Here is a 20657-nt window from a genome sequence, read left to right as displayed (position 1 = left end):
ACAATCAAGATTGAAAAGAAAAAAGATCAAAAAAGATTTCTAAACCCTTGAAAGACTGAATCTAGCAGAATGAAATTTATTGTGCATAAATGTAAAATTGAAATTTTAAAATTGAAGTGTTGAAATTAAATATTGTATATGTGTAAATAAATAAATAAATAAAAATAAATAAAATCTTCACTTAGTTCAAACTCCAGGCCCAGGGGCACTTGAGTGGTTCAGTTCGTTTGAGTAACGGACTTTGGCTCTGGTCATGACCTCATGACCTCGTGGTTTGTGAGTTAGAGCCCTGAATCAGGCTCGTCGCTGTTAGCCTGTCAGTGTGGAGACGGCTTCAGATCCTCTGTCCCTTTCTCTCTACCCCTGCCCCGCTTATGCTCTCTCAAAATTAAATAAACATTAAAAAAAAAAAAAAACTCCAGGCCCAGATGAGTTCACTGATGAATTATTTTCAACATTTAAGCAAGAAACAAAATTAATCACACACAATGTCTTTCAGAAAATAGAGAAATAGAAAAAACTTTCCAATTCATTTTAAGAAGCCAGCATATGTCTGACAGACATTACAAGAAAATAACAGACTAATATGCTTTGCAACATAGATCTGAAAAACTTAGCAGACAAAACCTATATAGCATGGATAATATCATGATCATATGTAACATATTGCAGGAATTCATGGTTATTTTATCATTTAAAAATTCAACCAACCAATTAATTTAGCACATTAATAGAAATATAATTGTCCCAACGGTTGCAGAAAAAAATCTTTAATAGATTAACATAGATTTAATGTTAATAGAATTTAACATCTATTCATGATTTAAACAAAAAACAAGCCTGAGAAAGCTTTGAATAGAAGAAAACTTACTCACCTGATAAAGGTCATCTATGAAAAGCCTATGAATAATAGCTTTATAATTAAGTTGAAAAGTTGATGCTGTTTCCCCTAAAATTGGACACTATACAAAGATTTCACTCTTCCCATGTCTATTCTGCATATTACTGGAGGTCTTAGCTAGTGCAATATGATGAAAAATGCATGAAGTTTAAAAAGAAATAAATAAAACCATCTGTATTATCAGATGATATGTTTGTATATATAGAAAATCCCAAGAAACCTATACAGCAATAATTAGAAGTAATAAGGGATTTTCCAAAGTTTCAAAATATAAGGTCAATATACAAAATCAACTGTGTTTATACACATGACAAAAAACTGGAAAATGAAATTTAAAATACAAGTCTATTTATAATAGCAGTGGGAGAACCAAAAAAGCTAGTAATAAATTTAATAAGATATGGAAGACCTCTACCCTGAAAAATATAAAACATTGCTAAGGGGGGAAAAAAAAGACGTAAATAAATGAAGAATGGGTTCTGATATTCAATATTGTTAAAATATCAATTCTCTTTCAAATTATTCTAAGCATGCAGTACAATCCCTATCATAATCCTACTGAGACTTTTGGGAGGAGAGTAGAAATTGACAACCTGATTCTACCATATATGACAATACAATAGAACTAGAATTTCCAAGGCAATGTTGGGAGAAAAGCAAAGAAAACAACTTGTATGGTATACTATATGATTTCAAGACCTCCAAAGCAATAGTAACCTAGACAGAATAGTAATCTTATAAAACTCACAAAGAGATTAAAGGAACAGAAACTACAGAGCCAAGAAACAAATCATACTTAAAGAGTAACTTGATTCAAATATTTTACAAAGGTCCCAAAGCAATCTAATGAGAAACGGAAAGGCTATCTCACGAATTATGCTGAAATAGGTGGATATCCATTTGGGGAAAAGAAGAGCCTTGGCACCAACCTTACACCATATATACAATTAATTTTAAATGGATCACAGTCCTAAAAATAAAAACTAAAACTATAAATCTTCTTAAAAAAAAAACAGGACAATGAGGGAAACATATTTTGAGTGGAGACAAAAATTTCTTAGGACTCAGAAAGCAATAATTATACACGAAAAAATGATAAACTTTGCTACATCAAAATTAAAATTTTTGGCTCACCAAAAGACCCTGTTAAGTAAATGAATGCGCATACCACAGACTGGGAACAAAATATTTTCAAAACATATATCCAACGACATACTAGTATCTAGTGTATGCAACTCAGTAATAAAATGCAACCCAATAAAATGGGCAAAATATATGATACAGACACTTTACAAAGATTACAAATGACTAATAAACTTATCAAAAAGTTCTCAAAATCTTAGCCATCAGGGAAATGTAAACTAAAATCACAATGAATTATTGGTACATACCCACCAGCATGACTAAAGTAGAAAGATTAAATCATTAAATGTTGGTGAGCATGTGGAACTCCTATACATTATTAGTGAGTATATAAATCAAACCACTTTGGGGAAAGAACTTGTGGGATCTCAATAAAACATAAATATTTACTTACATACCCTATGACCCAGCAATTCCACTCTTAGGTATTTACTCAAGAGAAATAAAAACAGATATCCAGAGGTGCCTGGGTGGCTCAGTTGGTTAACTTCTGACTCTATTTCAGCTCAGGTCATGATCTCATGGTTCATGGGATGGAGCCCAACATTGTACTCTGTGCTGACAGCACAGAGCCTGCTTGGGATTCTTTCTCTCTACTTCTCCCCTCCCCCCCTCAAAATAAATAAACTTAAAAAAAAAATCCATCCACATTGCACATGAATGTTTATACCAGCTTTTCTTCCACGAAAGCCAAAACCTGGAAACAGTCTGGGTACCTATTGTCAAGAGAATGGAAAATTATGGTATATTTATACAATGGAATAATACCCAACAATTAGAAGAAAAAAATACTGATCTATGCTATGTTATGGATGAGCCATAAAAAAATCATGCTGATGGGTGCCTAGGTGGCTCAGTTGGTTAAGTGTCTGACTTTGGCTCAGGTCGTGGTCTTGTAGTTCATGCATCTGAGCCCTACACTGAACTCTGTGCTGGCAGCTTGGAACCTGGAGCCTGCTCTGGATTCTGTGTCTCCCTCTCTCTGCCCCTCCCCCACTTGCGCTCTGTCTCTGTCTCTCTCCCTCTCTCTCTCTCAAAAATAAACATTTTTTTAAAAAGGAAAAAATTCATGCTGAGAGAAAAAAGTGGTTACAAAAATAATTTATACTGTATGATTCAATTTATGCGAAGTTCTAGAAGAGGCAAATCTAATCTATGTTGGGACAAAATCAGATTAGATTTTGCCTCTGTGGAGATGAAAATGAGAACTGACTGGTATGGGGACACAGGAAAACTTTCATGGATGATAGCACTGTTCAATATCATTATATAGTTATACAGGTATATGCATTTAGCAAATTTAAATTTCTATACTTCAGTATGTAAATTTTATCTCCCAAAAAGAACTGTAGAAAAATTTTAACTCTAGTTAATGATATGCATGCTGAAATAATTAGGAGGTGAAGTACATTAATGTCTGTAACTTACTTTAAAATGTATCAAAAAACAAGATGGCTGGATATAGGGATGGAAAGATACAGATATGTGATAAAACAAACAAAATAAATTGTAAATTTAAGAATCTAAGTACATGAAAAGAAAAATACCAAAAAAAAAAAAAAAAAGAATCTAAGTACATGAGTATTCTCTTAGTTCTTCTTAACTTTCCATATATTTTGGTGATGTTCATAATATGTTGGGGCAAAATCAGTGCTTTTATGATCTGAAAATAAGTGTAATTTTTCTAGGCCCACATATTTCTCTCCTAAAATAATGATAAAGTTAGACTATCTTTTATCTCTGTTAAGTCCTTCCAATAATATGATCGAATTGTGCCCTCTGCTTTGTCTACCCTGATCTCCAAGCAGATTCTGATCACATCTCCTTCAAAATATTAATAAGATGTGGGGTGCCTGCGTGGCTTAGTCGGTTAAGCGTCCGACTTTCGCTTAGGTCATGATCTTGCGGTTCGTGGGTTCGAGCCCCGAGTCGGGCTCTGTGCTGACTGCCAGCTCAGAGACTGGAGCCTGTTTCAGTCTGTGACTCCCTCTCTCTCTGACCCTCCCCTGCTCACGCTGTCTCTCTCTCTCTCCTAGAAATAAATAAAACATTTAGGAAAAAAAATATTAATAAGATGCACATTTCCCTTCTAATTATATCTTATAACTCTTATATCTTATTCATTATCAGTTTTTCATAAACTTAAATGTCTAGCATATTGGATATCTTATATATATATATATATGTATTTTGCTCTTGCCTTAAAAATTTCACTTTTTCTTGGCATTCTCATAAAAAGATTTCTGTGATAACATATGCCTATCATGTTGTGCTAAACAGCTTTCTACTGAGATAATTCAGACTTTGACAAGACTTTTAAATTAATATTTAACCCAGTCTACTTATTTGTGTTAGATTGCCTTTGTCCAAATACCTGGTGTGGTGCAACACAGAATTAAATAATCGGTATTTTCCACTAATACATTTAAAATTTTAATGTCCTCTGGACAAGCAAATAAAATGTTTGCACAGTTTAATTATTACACTCCCAAATTTCTATATCAATAATCCACGTCACATTCATCATTGATGAAGTGAACTCTCTGAACCTTATATAATTGTAAGCATTCATTCACACAAACACACCCAGCTCTGACTGCTATTTTAGGATATTCACAGGTCCTTGAAGCCCAGCCATGATCCATGTTCTATGCCTTCATCTTAGTTCTCTTTATGAGAATGTACACCAGGGTGCCTGGGCGGCTCAGCTGGGTAAGCGTCTGACTTTGACTCAGATCATGATGTCACTGCTCTTGAGTTTGAGCCCCATTTCGGGCTCTGTGCTGACAGCTCTGAGGCTAGAACCTGCTTCAGGTTCTGTCTCCATCTCTCTGCCCTTCCCCAGCTTGCTGTCTGCGTCTCTCTCAAATATAAGAAATAAAATATTTAAAAAAAAGAAAATGTACACCAAGGAATGTACGGATTGGTTAGACTATCAAATAAAACTAACTGGATAAGTTACACTATTTCAACTGAGGCAAAAATAAAATTAGAACACTTTAGATAGCCTCTTATTTCCATAGTACAAGGAAGGAAGAGAGGCTAAAAAAGAAAAGACTAGGCATGAGCAGATGTGAGGGGCTGTGCTTTGGGGACAGTACAGTTTTCAGCACGCTGTGAAGCATACTCTGCTGCACAGAGTCCCCTGATACCTCAGCAGCAATGCTTTGAAAAGTGTGACATTGCCCTTGAGTCAATGGAAGGCTGAGACTTTCAGAAAAAGCCTCAGGACTCCAAACCAGGGGCAGAAATGCACAACTAGATGCACTAACTTGCTGCTGGGGCAGGACGATGGGAAGGTTCAGATTCTTAGAGTACAGCCTCTACAAATCAGAAGGCTAGCACACCCGTCCACTTTGCTCCTGCCTCATATCAACACATCACCAGAGGCATCTAGTGGAGAACGAACGTCCTGGGGGTAGAGAGTTTTCACAGCCTAGAGCACTCAGTGTATCTTCATGTCTCCATTCACCAGGAGACTAGAGAAGAATGAACTATTGTGATTTTCCCATGCTTCCCAGTCCCAACCCCCCATGGACAGAGTATACTAGGAGGAAAAAAATACCTCTGAGGTTGAGGGGGCCACTTAATCATACTTACCTAAAAGCAATTTAGGAAAATTTGATGTTTCAATATTATGATAATATACTATTGATGTTGTAGTGGCGACAAATCCCATCACAGCTGGCATGAAGAGGTGGAGATGCCGTGACTCCCGCCGTCTACAGAGAGCAGTACAGATCAGTGTCTAGAGCTGATGGTTCCAGGTTCTTATTTTGTTTCCATTTGTTCATTAAAACTTTCTCTTAATAACAAGACATTTAGTATATAGAATGCAGTAGTAGTTGCTAAGAGAACATGCAAAGGTAGATTAAGTTGGGAGACATAATTCTGCTCAACACAGAGCAACAGGTACCATAGCTCACAAGACCTTAAATACTCACAACAAATGTAAACATGTAACTACTCCTATTCTGAAGGGAAGAACTGGTGAAATAATTAATACCCAAAGCAAGTTAAATCAACCCAAACGAATATGAACTCTAATGTAAGTGAGAAGTGCATTTATTCTTTCCTAAACTTTATGGCCCTTAGTGATTTCTCCATTTCTATAAATTTGTTCAACACAAGTGTGTTTGCTGTGTCCAGGCACCATTAGCTGATGAGATGCAATAGTGAATGTGGCAAGACATAGTGTCCATGGTCATAAAGCCCAGAGTCTGATGGGAGTAAGAGTAAGGAGGAAATTATCACCCAGATGAAAGGACTGTAAGGGCATGCAGAATTAGTGGCTAAGGAAGAGGAAGCTGTGTGAAGGAACCGACTTCTAAATTGAGGCCCTAAGAATGAGGAACTGCTGTTCAGAGAAGAAAGAAAGGAAGGCTGTTCCAGGCAGAGGATCCAGACGTATCTAAGGATATCACAGGCAACTCAATATGATTGAAAAGAGACCAGATTTCATTCTGAGAGTAGAAGAGAGCTTCATGTGGATTGGAAATATGACAGAACCAGATTTGCATGGTGGACAGCCCTCATCACCATTTGCATGAATAATGCCACCTGGTAAAACATTTAACTGTTCTCAAGTTATTTAAATACATTCATACATAAACAGTCTAGAGAGTGATTAGTTTGAGAGTGGGGGAAATAGGAGCACTTGGGAAAGTCACTTTCAGAAGAGGTATGGTTGACATTGGAAATGGAAATACGAAAAGAAATCCAGTAGTCAGCAACATGGAATAAGAGCATTTTCTTGTGTTTTTTTTTTTTTTAATTTATTTCTGAGAGAGAGAGAGAGAGACAGTGTGAGCAGGGGAGGGTCAGAGAGAAAGGGAGATACAGAATCTGAATCAGGCTCCAGGCTCTGAGTTAGCTGTCAGCACAGAGCCCGATGCGAGGCTCGAACCCACCAACCGTGAGATCATGACCTGAGCCGAAGTTGGACGCCTAACTGACTGAGCCAACCAGGAGCCCCCAGAAGAGCGTTTTAAAAAGAGAGAACAGAATGTGTAAATACATAGAAGCAGGAAACTGTGTAACATGTTCAAAATTCCAAGTAGTTTAATATTCTCAAACAGAGAGTTTGAGACAGGATATACAGTGAAAGGCTCTGTATACATTGGTAAGAAACTGGAATATAATCTTTCAGAAATCTAAATAATTTAACAGATAAATGGCATGGTCAGATTTTAGGGGGTTTTACACAAATCAATCTTGTAAGAACATGGATGATGCAGTTGATAGGTGTGTGCATCTGAGGAGAGGAAAGAGACACATTAGGAAGAAAAGCAGTTAGCTAACTATGGATATAAGGCTAGGCAAGAGATGATGGAAGCCTGAATTAAGTTTCGGCAGCAAAAACATGAAAGAAAGGCAACATCTGGAAAATATTCATTGTTAAAATGGACAGGACTTTAATAGTGTTAAGATGTGAGGGTGATGGTGATGGAGACATAGAGAATAATTACCAAGGTGCCTGGATGGATGGTGGGTAACCAAATAAGACATCAAGAGAATGAGGAGATTGGAGAAAGGAAGCCAGTAAGTTCCAGCAAGGCCATGAGGCATGTGAAGGTGTCTAATAAACATGCAAAGGGGAGTTGCCTAATAAGCCAAGTGTATGCGGAGATCTGGAACATGACCAATGATATTTCTGGAATCATTAACATAGACATAGTAATGAAAATTTTAAAAGTACCTTGATAGTGTAAAAGGTGGTTTTAAACCACCCACCATCCCTCATCCCAAATACTTTAAAAGGGTCAAAAAGTAGGAAATAAATATTTTGTCACTACAGAAATTAAGAAATGCTTCCAGCATTCTTTTACTACTGAGTAAAAGAAAGAATTAAAAATCACTTACATAATATTTAGGAAATTTAAAACTGACCATACTACCTATCAAGACCTGTAAAGAATGTTGTCAAAACCACACTCAGAAGAAAGTTTACAACCTTAAACATATTCAAAAGGAAAACATTGTAATAAATAAATTATGTAGTCAATTCAAGAAGAAAAAGAGTGACAAAGCATCATTAAGAAAGGCAACAGTAAAGGATGAATAAAGAATAAAGACAGCAACAACTACAGTAAGGTTTTATATTTATTGTGGCATTTCTTTATTTGGGATTTGATGTGTCTTTTAAGCATGCTAGTATTTGTATTAGGATTGCTATTATATTGTTAGTTGTTTACTTACAAAGTTGTACAAGTTTTGAGTGGTGACCCAAACCTATTCTTTCCCTTAAGCTCTGTTACTTTTAGAGTATGACTCACATACTTCAAGGTTCTGGTAGACACACATATATCCCATTATAGCAGAAAATTGTTACTCAGAAGGTAAGCAAGAGAATCAAAAAGCATTGATTTTGTCCTGATCATGAAGGAGAAAAGATAATTTCAAAAGAGAAAAAATGATAAAAATAAAAGTTTAAATGAAAACACAGTAATAGTGAAGATTTTAATACACACTTAGAATTTGATGAATTAAGTAATATAAAAATAATCATCACACAGGACTTGAATAATCTAATCAGTAAACTCTAATAAAGTTTTGTCTCCAACAAAGAAAATGTATTATTTTCTAATTCTCATTAAAAACATATAAAATAATAAAATATTTAACTATAATGAAAATGTTGATAAGTACCTAAAAATATTTAACAAATGACATGCTCTAATAATAAATCAATCATATCAGACTAAAAAGCAAGCCAAAAATGATTCCTAGTCCTAGGAGAGTATCTAAACCAGAACCACAAGCTATTTACATAGAAATATATAAAAGGACCTTTCTTATAAAAAATCTGTGCAAAACGGATAAGGATGTTTGCTTCAAAAGAAAAAATGAACAGCTTTAATATTTGTATTACTGAAAAAGAAAATCAAATATTCAATTAGAAGAGTCTTTGCATTGTTTCACTAATTATAATAAGCACTTGTTATATTTTAAGAAAAGAATAGTTCACAAATATTTTGTTAAAGAATAAGAAGGAAGGAAGGAGCAGCAGTGCCAAATGCAGTAAGTGTGATTAGGAAGAATAGGTATACGTCAAGGTGTCATTAACATTCACTAGGATTCTTGTAGAAGCAGTTTCCAGAAGACAACAAGGCAAAGGAGAAAGGACGCTAAATTTTGGAGGTCAGGAATCATTGGAAAATGACTTTTTGAGAAGCTTGGATGTAAAAACATAAGGCAAATCAGTCTGCAGCTAAAGAATGGGAGGGGGTAACACAAAATCAAGAGTGCATTTCTGCTTGATTTCAGGATGGGCCTCTTATATCACCACTACTATCAAACAAGCTTCTACCATTAGCATACGTCTTCATCCCTGTTAGCTCAGCCTCTGTTCTAAGTCTCTAACTGAATCTATCCATCCATCAATCATGACGCTGGACAGAAGGAGACATCCTTGCCTACATGGTGTCAAGATTTTAGGAAATAGTGGACTAATCTATCTTTCATTTTATACATACATATAGAAAACACATAGAGTATGTTAAGGGAATAAAAAACGAAGAGTAGATTGGACTATGTTAATGCAATATAATACAAATACACTGAAGGGTTTTAAACAATAATCAATAAGATAATAGTCAATTAAGCTTCTTTTTTAAAAATATTTATTTATTTGTTTGTTTTTTCATGGGGTACCAGAAAGAGAGGGGGAAAGACAGAGAGAATCTAATGCGGGGCTTGATCCCACAAACCATGAGATCAGGACCTGAGCCCAAATCAAGAGACGCTTAGCCGACTGAGCAACCCAGGCACCCTGCCAATTAAGCGTCTAAATACTTGGAGGCATGCAGTATCTTCAGAGTTCCTGATTTTTCTTTTAATTGGATACTAAGATGTGCATATCTATGAAAAGAACTGTCACAAAACATTACAAAATAGTTGGCTCTATGACAAAAGTTTAGAAGTTCCATTCCTCATTAACTGCAACAGGAAAACATAAACAGATGTCAGGGGAGGTCCTTATAAAAAGGAAATGATTTGGGGGCTTTCTTTAAAAAAAAAACTTTTCAAAACTTTCATATCAATTCTCTAATTAAAGGTATACCATGTAGGGGCGCCTGGATGGCTCAGTCAGTTAAGCACAGACTGCTGATTTCTGCTCTGGTCATGATCTCACTGTCAGGAATAAGAGCCCGAAGCCCAGCCTCAGGCTCTGTGCTGGGTGTGGAGCCTGCTTAAGATTCTCTAAAATGAAGGTGTACCATTTAGCATAATTTTAAAATTCTCTTATTTGATACTGCCTATCAAAATTATTTCCTATTTTTTGTTAGTATGTGATAAAAATAGTTTCCTCACATTATGTTCAAGTTTATAAGTAGAATTCAATCTATTCTAACGGCCAAATGCAAACTTTTTTTTCAATCTTATAAATGGCAAAATTCCGGGGCGCCTGGGTGGCTCAGTTGGTTAAGTGGCAGACTTTGGCTCAAAGCATGATCTTGTGGTTCGTGGGTTCGAGCCCAGCGTCAGGCTCTGTGCTAACAGCTCAGAGCCTGGAACCTGCTTCTGATTCTGTGTCTCCCTCTCTCTCTCAGCCTCTTCCCTGCCCATGCTCTGTCTCTCTCTCTCTCTTAAAAGTAAATAAACATTTTTTAAAAATAAATGGCAAAGTTCCTTAAATAATATGGGCTTTATGACAAATCCTGATTTCAGAACAGTTTTGTGTTTTGCCTCAATTTGTGGATATATCCTCACTGGTTCTCAGACATCTTTAATGCCTGCCTCCTCTATCTTTGCTTCTTTATAAAATAAATGGAAACACTTGAGAACTGGTTATATATTTACATGTAAATATATAGCACTTAGAGCTATATGTCAATACAGATAATCTTTCTATGTATACCTATGTCAATAAATAAGGTAAACATCAAACTGTTTAAAAGGAGAGAACTTTCTGCAAGGGCTACATAAGTGAAGGAACAAAGAAACAGAAAGCACATGAATAAGTGCAAGCCACAGAGATCTGAATTTTTGTTATCAGAGAAATTATGTAGAAACACAAAAATATGGACAAAACACGATTATCAAATGCAGTGGGGAATATGTTCCAAGATCTCAGTGGATGCCTAATTCACAAATAGTGCTGAATCCTATATATACTATATTTTTTTTCTTATACATACATAGCTATGATAAAGTTTAATACATCGATTAGGCACAATAAGAGATTAACAGCTGATAATGATAACATAGAATAATTATAACAATATACGTAATAAAAGTTACGTGAATGTGGTTTTCCTTCTGTCTAAATAATTTACTGTACTCTATTCACCTTATTGCGATGATGTGAGATGATAAAATGCCTACATGATGAGATAGAAGTGAGATGACATTAGACTACTACTGACTTTACTGACCTTGGGATCGTACATCAGATCGTACATCTACTTCCAGACTTTGGTTGATCATGGGTAAATGAAATCATAGATAAGCAGGACTGCTGTGAAATGAGTGACAGCAGCTATTCCTAATAAGTCATAACTAAAAAAGTTAAGCCTGACCTGGTATGCTCTTAACTCCCATCCATATCAACATACTCACTAGTATAGTGTAATGACAGTAACTATGTTGAATCACTTACGAATCAGAAACAATGCCTTCTGCTATTTCACAAACATGCACAAAAAGAAGAGCAAATGTAAGAATCCATCTCAGGTTATGTCCAGGAAAATGGAGCCATGTGTTGTGATGAATTTGTACTTTTGAACTTTGACTTCCCCATCCTGGAAAAAGAGAGAAGGAATAGAAAGATGAAAGTATTAATTATAATCATGGAAATAATTCACATTGTGATATCATTTGGGGGATGGGTGGTTTGTAAAACAGCAATGAGATGTGCTTTCTGGGGCAACAATGAAAATCCTGGTCTATTTTCATTATGTTAAAAAACTAACAATTTAAATTTTTACGAGACTGCCTCAGTTAACACACTGACATTTGTTGCACTGCTCAAGAATAACACCTTCTCTGGGTGATAACATGGTTAACTCATGCTAATCAGAGCTCTGACAGGTCCCTGATTCATTCAAAAGGAAACCAAATTAATGATGATGTTAATAAAAGCAATTTGGTGTCTAAACTCTTTCAAAACATGGGATTTGTTGGGGAACTAACAAAAAAAGCCATATTGGGTAATGAAATGTAGAGCTCATTATTTGAGTCAACTCAATCATATGCATATCATGTGAGAAAAATTATAACCTATGAGTGGGCCAGAACTATTCAACAGTGATAGTAATTTTTCTCAAAGAAGCTTTTTGCTTGTGGAGAAGCCTCACATACTTCAAGAATGAATCGGGATTTGTGCTCAAAATATTGCAGGAAGGAATTCCTGCAAAAACAAATGGGACCCCTGAAGCATTCTTTGTAAAGAAAATTGATTCATGTCTTACTTGTTCCCAAATGAATTTCATCATTGAAAGATTAGTTACACTTAAAATATCTAACTAGAATTTATGCTATAAACTCTTGCAGGCTAGCTTTCCTTATACCTAATAGTTCTTTAGGATTTATTTATGATCTCACACTAACTCAAAGAGCCAATGTTATAGATGAACAGTCTGCATTTTTTTCCCCACCCCTTTGACAACGTTCACTCTGATTCTACTTGATTCAAATACTCTTTCGCCAGCCTGTGTTTGAGGCTCGAGATGCAAACAGGCAAGAATGTCACAGTAACTGTCCCGAAGAAGCTGACTGAATGTCAAAAATGAATAATTAACTGTTGAATTGCAATAAAAGAAAATACATTCTACTTTTGGCCAAAGGCATTGTTAATGTCTTACAAACAATATCATGTAAACAACAACTCGTGTTTCTATAATGGCCATTCTAGCCCAAATATTTAGCGTCTATATATTTGTTTAACATATATAAGTATCTACCAAGAGTAACATTGGCCTCTGCATGATAAGATATATAACAGAAATTCTTTGATCACTGTGACAATGCCAGGTACATAGTAGTCTCTCAATGAATATTTGTTATATGAAGAGATAAAATCATAAAATTATTTTTAAACCTCCTTTTAAAGCAGATTCTTAAAATATGCTAATTTTTTAAGAAAATCAGACTGGTAGCTTTTTCATTTATTTTTATAAGCAACATTGTGCGTGGAAGTATCAAACACTAAAATCAGATAGTGGTTACCTCTTGAAGGGATAGGAACATAGGATGTAGGAAGAGTAACAGGCTCAGGGAATATTACACAGAGGGATTCACTTGTAATCTTACCATTAGATTCCTTAATATGAGTGGTGATAGACTCCATAGATGTTTATTATATTGGGTCTTTGTCATTTTTGTACATGAAATGTATTTAAAATTTTTTAAGTTAAAGGTCTATTTTGCTTGTTTGGGGGAAGTTACACAAATTATATCAATTGCTCTAAAGAGCTGGATTTTATTATTTGTAAACTGAAAAATAATAGGGAAAACTGTATTTTAACTCCTTTCCAAATAGTTCCCATACGTACTCTTTCTACCTGAAATGCACCCTTATCACTCCTACTTGAACTTGCAAGTTCTGCATCCTCAGGTCCCCAAACAGGCCACTTTCCATGCAATCTTCCCTATTAGCCCCAAGAATTAGTTCTAGCAAATTAATGCCCAGGGCAATGTGCTCCTATATCTGCACATGAGCTTACAATGTGGGATAGTCATTTTTCTCTTGACTTTGATACATCTGTTTCACTGGACAATTCTAGTGAATATTCCAGGCCAAGTACTGTGTTTTACCCATTTTCCATTCTCTTCAAACAGCACAAAGCAACTGTATATCTCATACAGTTCTCTTTCCCCCTTTTAAAAAAACTGCTGCTACTACTTGAAATCCATTTCCTTTTTTTTTAATGTTTTATTTATTTTTGAGAGAGAGATAGACACAGTCTGAGCAAGGGAGGGTCAGAGAGAGAGGGAGACACAGAACCCGAAGCAGGCTTCAGGCTCTGAGCCAGCTGTCAGCACAGAGCCCATCGCGGGGCCCGAACCCATGAACCATGAGATCATGACCTGAGCCAAAGTTGGACGCCCAACCGACTGAGCCACCCAGGCACCCCTTGAAGTCCATTTCTAAGAAGGCATCTGACTTCTGTTTTATCTACAGAATATCCTATGCCAAGAACATAAATAATTGGGAAGCACAAAATACTTGCTTGTCTTTTTCTCACAGATTTACATACCAGTTTTCATGTTGGAAAAATTAAATAAACATTATACCGAATCTCAGCCCCTAAAAAGCCTTTCAAAATAAATATTAGGTAATAAAATATAGGATAGTAGATTACTTACCAATAAACAATATTGGAAAGGTGATAAACAACAGGAATACATGAGGGACCAGGTTGAGGGCATCCACAAAGCAGGGATTTTGTAATACACCATCATAGATATTATATGAAGAAATGTTGTTACCACAGAATGAAAGGCTCATTTCTTCTTATACGGTTTACTCTAAAAGGAAAAGAGAAAGAGCCTCTTATTATTAAATTCCCTTTTATAAAATCATAGCCCTAAGGAAGAGGTTTTATTATAAAATTAGCCCCCTTTATTTTTGCAGTTGAGGAAATAGAAAACTATGCCAAAGTCATTTGAGAGTTTCTTATAAAGACCTTGTGCATTCTATAGATCATTCTCATTCAATCTTTTTTTTTCCAGAGAAAGATATTTTATTTTAACTTGGAAAATATATAATTATTAGTATCTACCAATGAGAGTAACTTAAAGAAGTGTGTGTTTGATTAAAATGATTTGAAAGGACAAAAATAGTGATATATCAAGAAAAAAATGAAACTACTCACTGATATTACAAAACAGTGTAATATCAAATCCTTTTTCAGCTTCTCTCATTGAAAATGCAATGCAGACAACTTAAGCTTGGTAAAATTTACTGTCACTTTTCATTGCAGGAAATACTAATACACAGAGACCAATGTGGCTGCAAACAGCAATCAGCCTTTCTCTGAAGACTATTAAAACCAAGTGCTTCAGACAAATTAAATAGAACTCAAGTGACAATTTAATGAAATTACTCAGGTCCACAGTCAGAGAATATTTTTACAAAAAACGTACCCTAATCAAGTTTTGAAACAAAAAACCATGTCTTTTAATTGGAAATTAATATTACATTATAGAAGTAGACAGATTTAGAGAGGAAACAAGATAAACCAGGGGTTTTGCAAGCCATTGTTGAGACTTTGCCTTGTAGTCAGTGAAATGGAGCCACTGGGGGTTTTGATCCGAAAACTGACATACTCTGACTCACATTTAAAAAATTTTTTTTCTAAGTTTATTTATTTTGTGAGAGAGAGAGGGCACACATGTAAGCAAGGGCGGGAGGGACAGAGGCAAGAGGGAGAGACAGAGAATCCCAAGCAGTGCAGAGCTCAACATGGGGCTCGAACTCAGAAACCACAAGATCATGCCCTGTTCCGAAGTTGTACCCTTAACTGACTGAGCCACCCAGGGACCCTCTCACTCAAATTTTAAATGAGTTACTGTCATTGCTGTGCTGAAACAAATGGTATAGGAGCAAGGGTTTGCTCCATCCAAATACTACTCTGAAATTCTGAAGAGTTTTAGCCTTCTGAAAAAATCTTTTATAATGCCTCCTATTTACTTAACACCTGCCAAATTCTGGGCACTTTGCATACACTATCTTAAGTCTTTAGCACAACCATGCGATGTTAATTATTTGTATTTTACAGAAGGGCATCGTGAGGTTCAGTAACTTGCCAACCAGCAGAGAAGCAGTGATCCACAACCATGTGTCTGCCTTAAACTATTTTTCTCCCACTGCCTCATGCAGCCTCCAACTTATTTTTTAAAACACCTTAACTGCTGTTGTTAAAAAAGTAGCCGTTTAAGATTTTAACCTCACTGGACTTTAGAAAGAATTTCCACATATATGTCACACTGGATTCTGAGTTAGTTGATTAAAGGTTGGTGAAAGTTTACATAAGTAAAGAAGTACCTTTTCTCTCTTCCCATTCATTGAGAAATGATTTAGCAATGGTCACAAACAATATTTTTTCCTAGGAAAAAAACCAAAGAGTGTTACACAGAAATTATTGCCAACAGTAGGTAAACTATTGGAGAAACCAAATTTCAAGCACAAGTTTTAGAAAGCATTATGTTAATAGAATTGATTAAAAAGCCTGTGTTTACAGTCTGTAGATACTTATATGGAATTCCTTTCTCTGGTAAGCCCCTTCATTGAATATCATTAATATGATCTCTAGTTGAGACCTTTTTTCATTGAAAAAATTATATTTAAAAAACTCAAGATGAGGGTATATACTTGGCAAATTCTTAGCAACTATTAAGGCTCTAAGCCTCCTCGAATAATTAACAATGGCTTGAGGGTTTTTAAATAACAGTAGAATGGAACTTTTATTATACCCTGTAGCTATATGAGGTGATGGATTTTAACTACCTACCGTGATAATCATTTCTCAATACATCTGAATTAAATCCATGCTGTATACCTTACACGTATACAGTGATACATGTCAATAAAACTAGAAAAAAGTAGAAAAAAACCTAAAAAACAATAGTTACTAACGGAATTTCTAAGACTATTTCTTTTATTAAGTAGAAAAAATAAAAAGAAATTGACCCCACTATTATTGAAAGACATGTATAAACTGTTTCCTAGAATGAAGGAGAAAATAATTTTTACCTTTGCTAATTTTATAATTTTAATAAAAATTACACCATACTGATTGGCCACATTTATAAATCTGGACATTTAACCATTATTGCACCAGACACTAAAGTATAATTTGAATTTGCAAAACATATACTTCACTGGCTATAGTAAGTCGGCCTGCTATATTTAATCAATCCCCAAACCTACCAATCAAGTAACCTCTGGTCAAATGTGTGTAATGGTGGAAAGAAAATATCAGAGCACTACTGCAAGCTGAAAAAGTCAAAGAACGTTTCCAGTCATGTACTTGATGTCTGGGATCCTAGGCCATTCATGAACTGTAAAAATACTCACTGATGCTAAGTGTGTGCTAGGCACTGGGAATCCAATAGCACACATGACAGAAACAGTATCTGTGGTCTGAGGCTGTATAACTCAGGCTACACTGATCCCAACAGTTCTTGGTATAATTTAAAGGTTATGATCTACCAGACAGGGAGCAACGATATAGTCACACTAAAGCACATACTTCAGATTAACAAAGTGAAAGTTTTAGAAAGACTTCTTCCTTCTGCCATAATCTCTACACTCACATCCCCTGGGGCTCTCAACCTGTTTACTACCTCTCACTAGATCTCTCCCTTTGTTTTTGTTTCTGTCTCTTCCTCCTCCATCCGTTTCCCTTTGACCCTCAGCTTCTTTCTCCAAACATACAATGCACATGTGGCACATTCTAAGAGTCAGCCCGTATTATTACAACTCAACATGGGCAAAAAGAGGAAAGGAGTAAACTTGTAGACATGTTGAAAATTACTGTGTTTACCAAAGGCATTTTATTCAATCAGGACTTTTGATTATTTTTTAAATCTCTGATTGTCATTCAGCGTTTCCCTCCCAGAACCCTGATTAAGTCAGGGACGGTTTGGGAACAGTGTAAAATGCTGCTCTTGCCGGCTAAACTCTGTCACGTGACCCCCGAGTCCTGCCCCTTCTGGAGCTGTCTACTTCCACTAAGAACTGACAGAGGCCCAAGCATCCAGGAGGAGGGAGGGGGAAAAAGAGGCCAGATGGGAAGACATGACACTTTTCTCCCTACGAGCATACATTTACTGAAAGATGCTCAAGTGTTTATGACAGCAGACACGATTGAAGAACTTGACTGAAGAAGCTTAAAGACAAATGTCAAAAGTGAAACTCTGATTATAGGGATGGTCCTTACCACAGAAAACATAGAAAGAAAATACTCCTTGATGACCAAACTTACGATGTCACGGCAAGAATCCTACCCTCAGTATTCTTATTCTTTGCAATGCATTATAGGAAGTTCCACACCCTCAGGAGTTATAAAACTGGCATTTAGTTGATGACTATAAAGTAAAAATCAGCCCTCCTTCCTGTTCATCCCGAAGAAAATGTGAGCTCTAACAGCAGCAGCCTCAGAGAACTTAAACATGCTGGAAACCCTTGAAGAAAACATGCTAAAAGCGATATGAAAACTTACATTTTTATATACAAAATAACTCCTTCTTTACTTATTTGGAGAATAACTATACGTTATGAGAGAGAGAGATAACATCATAAAGAATGTAGGGCATGTAATCTAATAACTTCTTTGAAATTTTTCATTAAGTGGTTCACAAAATAGGAATAAAAGATATTTATCTGTCTATCTATCTATGCATGACAGATCCAAGTAGGAAAATCTCTAGCAAAAATGACCACTGATTCCTGATTTAGTGCCTGATCTCAATGCACCCGTTCAACTTCTATCGCACACTAAAGGAAAAGGTACTCAGCAGATAAGATTCATACATGCCAATGGGATTTTTTTTTAATTCCAAACTGAACAAACAAGCACAAAATAAATACCTTGGGTGGTCGCTTGATGCTGCTTCAAACCCCTACTCGTGCACTTGCACTACCTTCAAAACACCGGCTTCCTACACTGTTTTTAAGTGTAAATTTCAAACCCAGACGCAGAACTCCTAAAAAGTAAAGAGTAACAAAAATTAAGCAGATAGAAAGCAACTTCATGAACAATACAGGAGAGGTCTCAGAAAAAAAAAAAAAAAAAAGGTAAAAACTCTCNAAGTCAATGGATAAACTGCATTACAGACACACAAAGGAAAAAAGGTCTCAGAAAAAAAAAAAAAAAAGAAAATCAGTCTCTGCACTATTCCTGGCTGGTTTTAAGTAGGAGCCGGCAGAGTTTTGTAAGTAAAGCTGGAAACCTGATCCCCACGCCCTCTCTTCTCCGGCTGGGGCCGGGCGCCTGAATCCTAGAAATAGCGACCCTGAAGTCAGAGCGCTACGCGAGCGCGCGGGCGCCTTTTGAGTGCCAAAATCGACAGTTTAGTTACTCTTAAACTTTTACAATCATGTTTATGTAAAAAATACGGACTCACTTACTCGGAAGGCAGGTTTCGTCCCCTAGCCGAAGCACGCAGGGCGTCGGAGCGGATTATTTTTAGGGTGGTGGGAGATCAGCTGCTGCCTCCTATCGGGTTTCTAAATTGCACAAACTGCTCTGAGCTGGGGCGGACGCGACAACTCCGAGGCAGGAAACTGGGCAGAAGCCCCAGTGCAACAGCGCCTGGGACTGGAGACCCTCCCCACCCCCGCTCGGCCCTGCTTTCCGTACTGGAGCGACTAACTCGGGGCGCGCGTGGAGCCGAGATCGTGCAAACACAGGAATACGCGTGCCGAACTTCAGTAAGCACGGAAACTTGCAATGTGTGAGCCAGGGATTCTCCGGAGTCAGGTTNGGTTCTATATGCCTTTTAATAACCACAAAAGGAAGCGGATCTGGAAACTTCTCTGTTTTCCGCAGGAGCGGACCTGGGAAACGAAGGGCTCATTCCAGGCCAAAGACCCCGCTGTCAGGCTGCGTGGACGCGTGCGAAGATCTCACGGAAGCAAGGCGGGCTCAAACCGAGTATTCGCCCCAGCGAGCGAGAAAACTTGGTTACTTCCCCAGACCTGGAGGCGCGCTCTTCCAAAGGGTGACCCTTACTCTAGCTCCCCGAAAGTGGGACCGCGACTTCTGCTCCCGCGTCTGCAGAGGTCCCCCACTCTTGCTCCCGACGAGAGAGATCGTTACTTCTCAAGGAAGTAGTGTGTTTAGAATACACTCACCCCACAATAACTGCCCCCGGGGCGCAAGCCGTAAACTTTGTCTTCGGGCAACCCTCTTTCATGAGCACTCGATTTTCTCGGGGGCCAGTACTCAATCAGCTTGAAGTAATCTTTGTTCTCAACCACTGTCCTAATACCACACAGGATGGTAGGCATCCCAGGCTCCGCGCGCGACCGCCACGGGGGGCCCCTCCGGGAGCGCGGGTCCCGGGAGCGGGTCCCCGGAACTGCGCCCTGAGCCCGGGTGGCCCCCCCACCTCCGCGCTTTGCGGACCGAGGCCGACCCCCGCCCTGCGAGCCCCGGGGATTTCCCGCGGGCGCCTCACTCTCGGGAAGGTCGCTGCGTTCCCGCGTGAGAGCCGGGCCTCCGCCAGCGACTGAAGCTTGAACTTGGAGCCGCTAGACGTCTGCGGGGCCTCGCGGGGCGACATCTGGGAGGGTCCCGAAGCCTGTGGTCCTACGGCCCTTGAAGGTTTGCCAACTGTACCCTGGAGCTGTCTGCCACGGCGCAGGCGCACAGAGAAAGCGTGCTTCCAGCATGGGGACCCGGGTACTGTGGGTGGATCCCGGGGCGACCCGGTGAACAAGCCAGAAGGGGGGCCCCGGGCTCCCCAAGGCTGCTGGGGAGAGGCACCTGTAAATAGGGGGTGCAAATAATCCCCAGATATAGACTCTGAGTGTCATTACAGAAAATCAGGTTGACTTTGAGATTCAAAAAAATATATATATTTTAATGTTTTTTATTTATTTCTGAGAGAGAGAGAGTGAGAGAAAGACAGCATGAGCGGGGGGGGGGGGGGCGCGGAGGGG

At 37.6% G+C, this 20657-nt stretch overlaps 1 protein-coding gene across 2 annotated transcripts in view; it reads right to left on the bottom strand.

Annotated features, from left to right (window-relative positions):
- Nucleotides 1-19200, bottom strand: part of ABCC9 (ATP binding cassette subfamily C member 9) — a 130673-nt gene extending 111473 nt beyond the window's left edge. For both annotated transcript variants that reach the window (XM_077774540.1, XM_077774541.1), the window contains exons 1-6: nucleotides 19122-19200; nucleotides 18582-18697; nucleotides 16035-16095; nucleotides 14354-14515; nucleotides 11646-11787; nucleotides 5645-5766 (exon numbers count right to left, since the gene is read on the bottom strand). In XM_077774540.1, the coding sequence (XP_077630666.1) occupies nucleotides 5645-5766; nucleotides 11646-11787; nucleotides 14354-14495 (406 nt within the window). In that variant the 5' untranslated portion in view covers nucleotides 14496-14515; nucleotides 16035-16095; nucleotides 18582-18697; nucleotides 19122-19200. The remainder of the gene's footprint in view (nucleotides 1-5644; nucleotides 5767-11645; nucleotides 11788-14353; nucleotides 14516-16034; nucleotides 16096-18581; nucleotides 18698-19121) is intronic.
- Nucleotides 19201-20657: the final 1457 nt, after the last annotated feature.

The sequence above is a fragment of the Crocuta crocuta genome, unplaced genomic scaffold, assembly GCF_008692635.1.
Source record: "Crocuta crocuta isolate KB4526 unplaced genomic scaffold, BGI_CrCroc_1.0 scaffold176, whole genome shotgun sequence".
In the NCBI taxonomy this organism is placed as follows: domain Eukaryota; kingdom Metazoa; phylum Chordata; class Mammalia; order Carnivora; family Hyaenidae; genus Crocuta; species Crocuta crocuta.
Note: the sequence above shows the minus strand (reverse complement) of the source record. Positions and strands in the feature narration are given on the sequence as shown.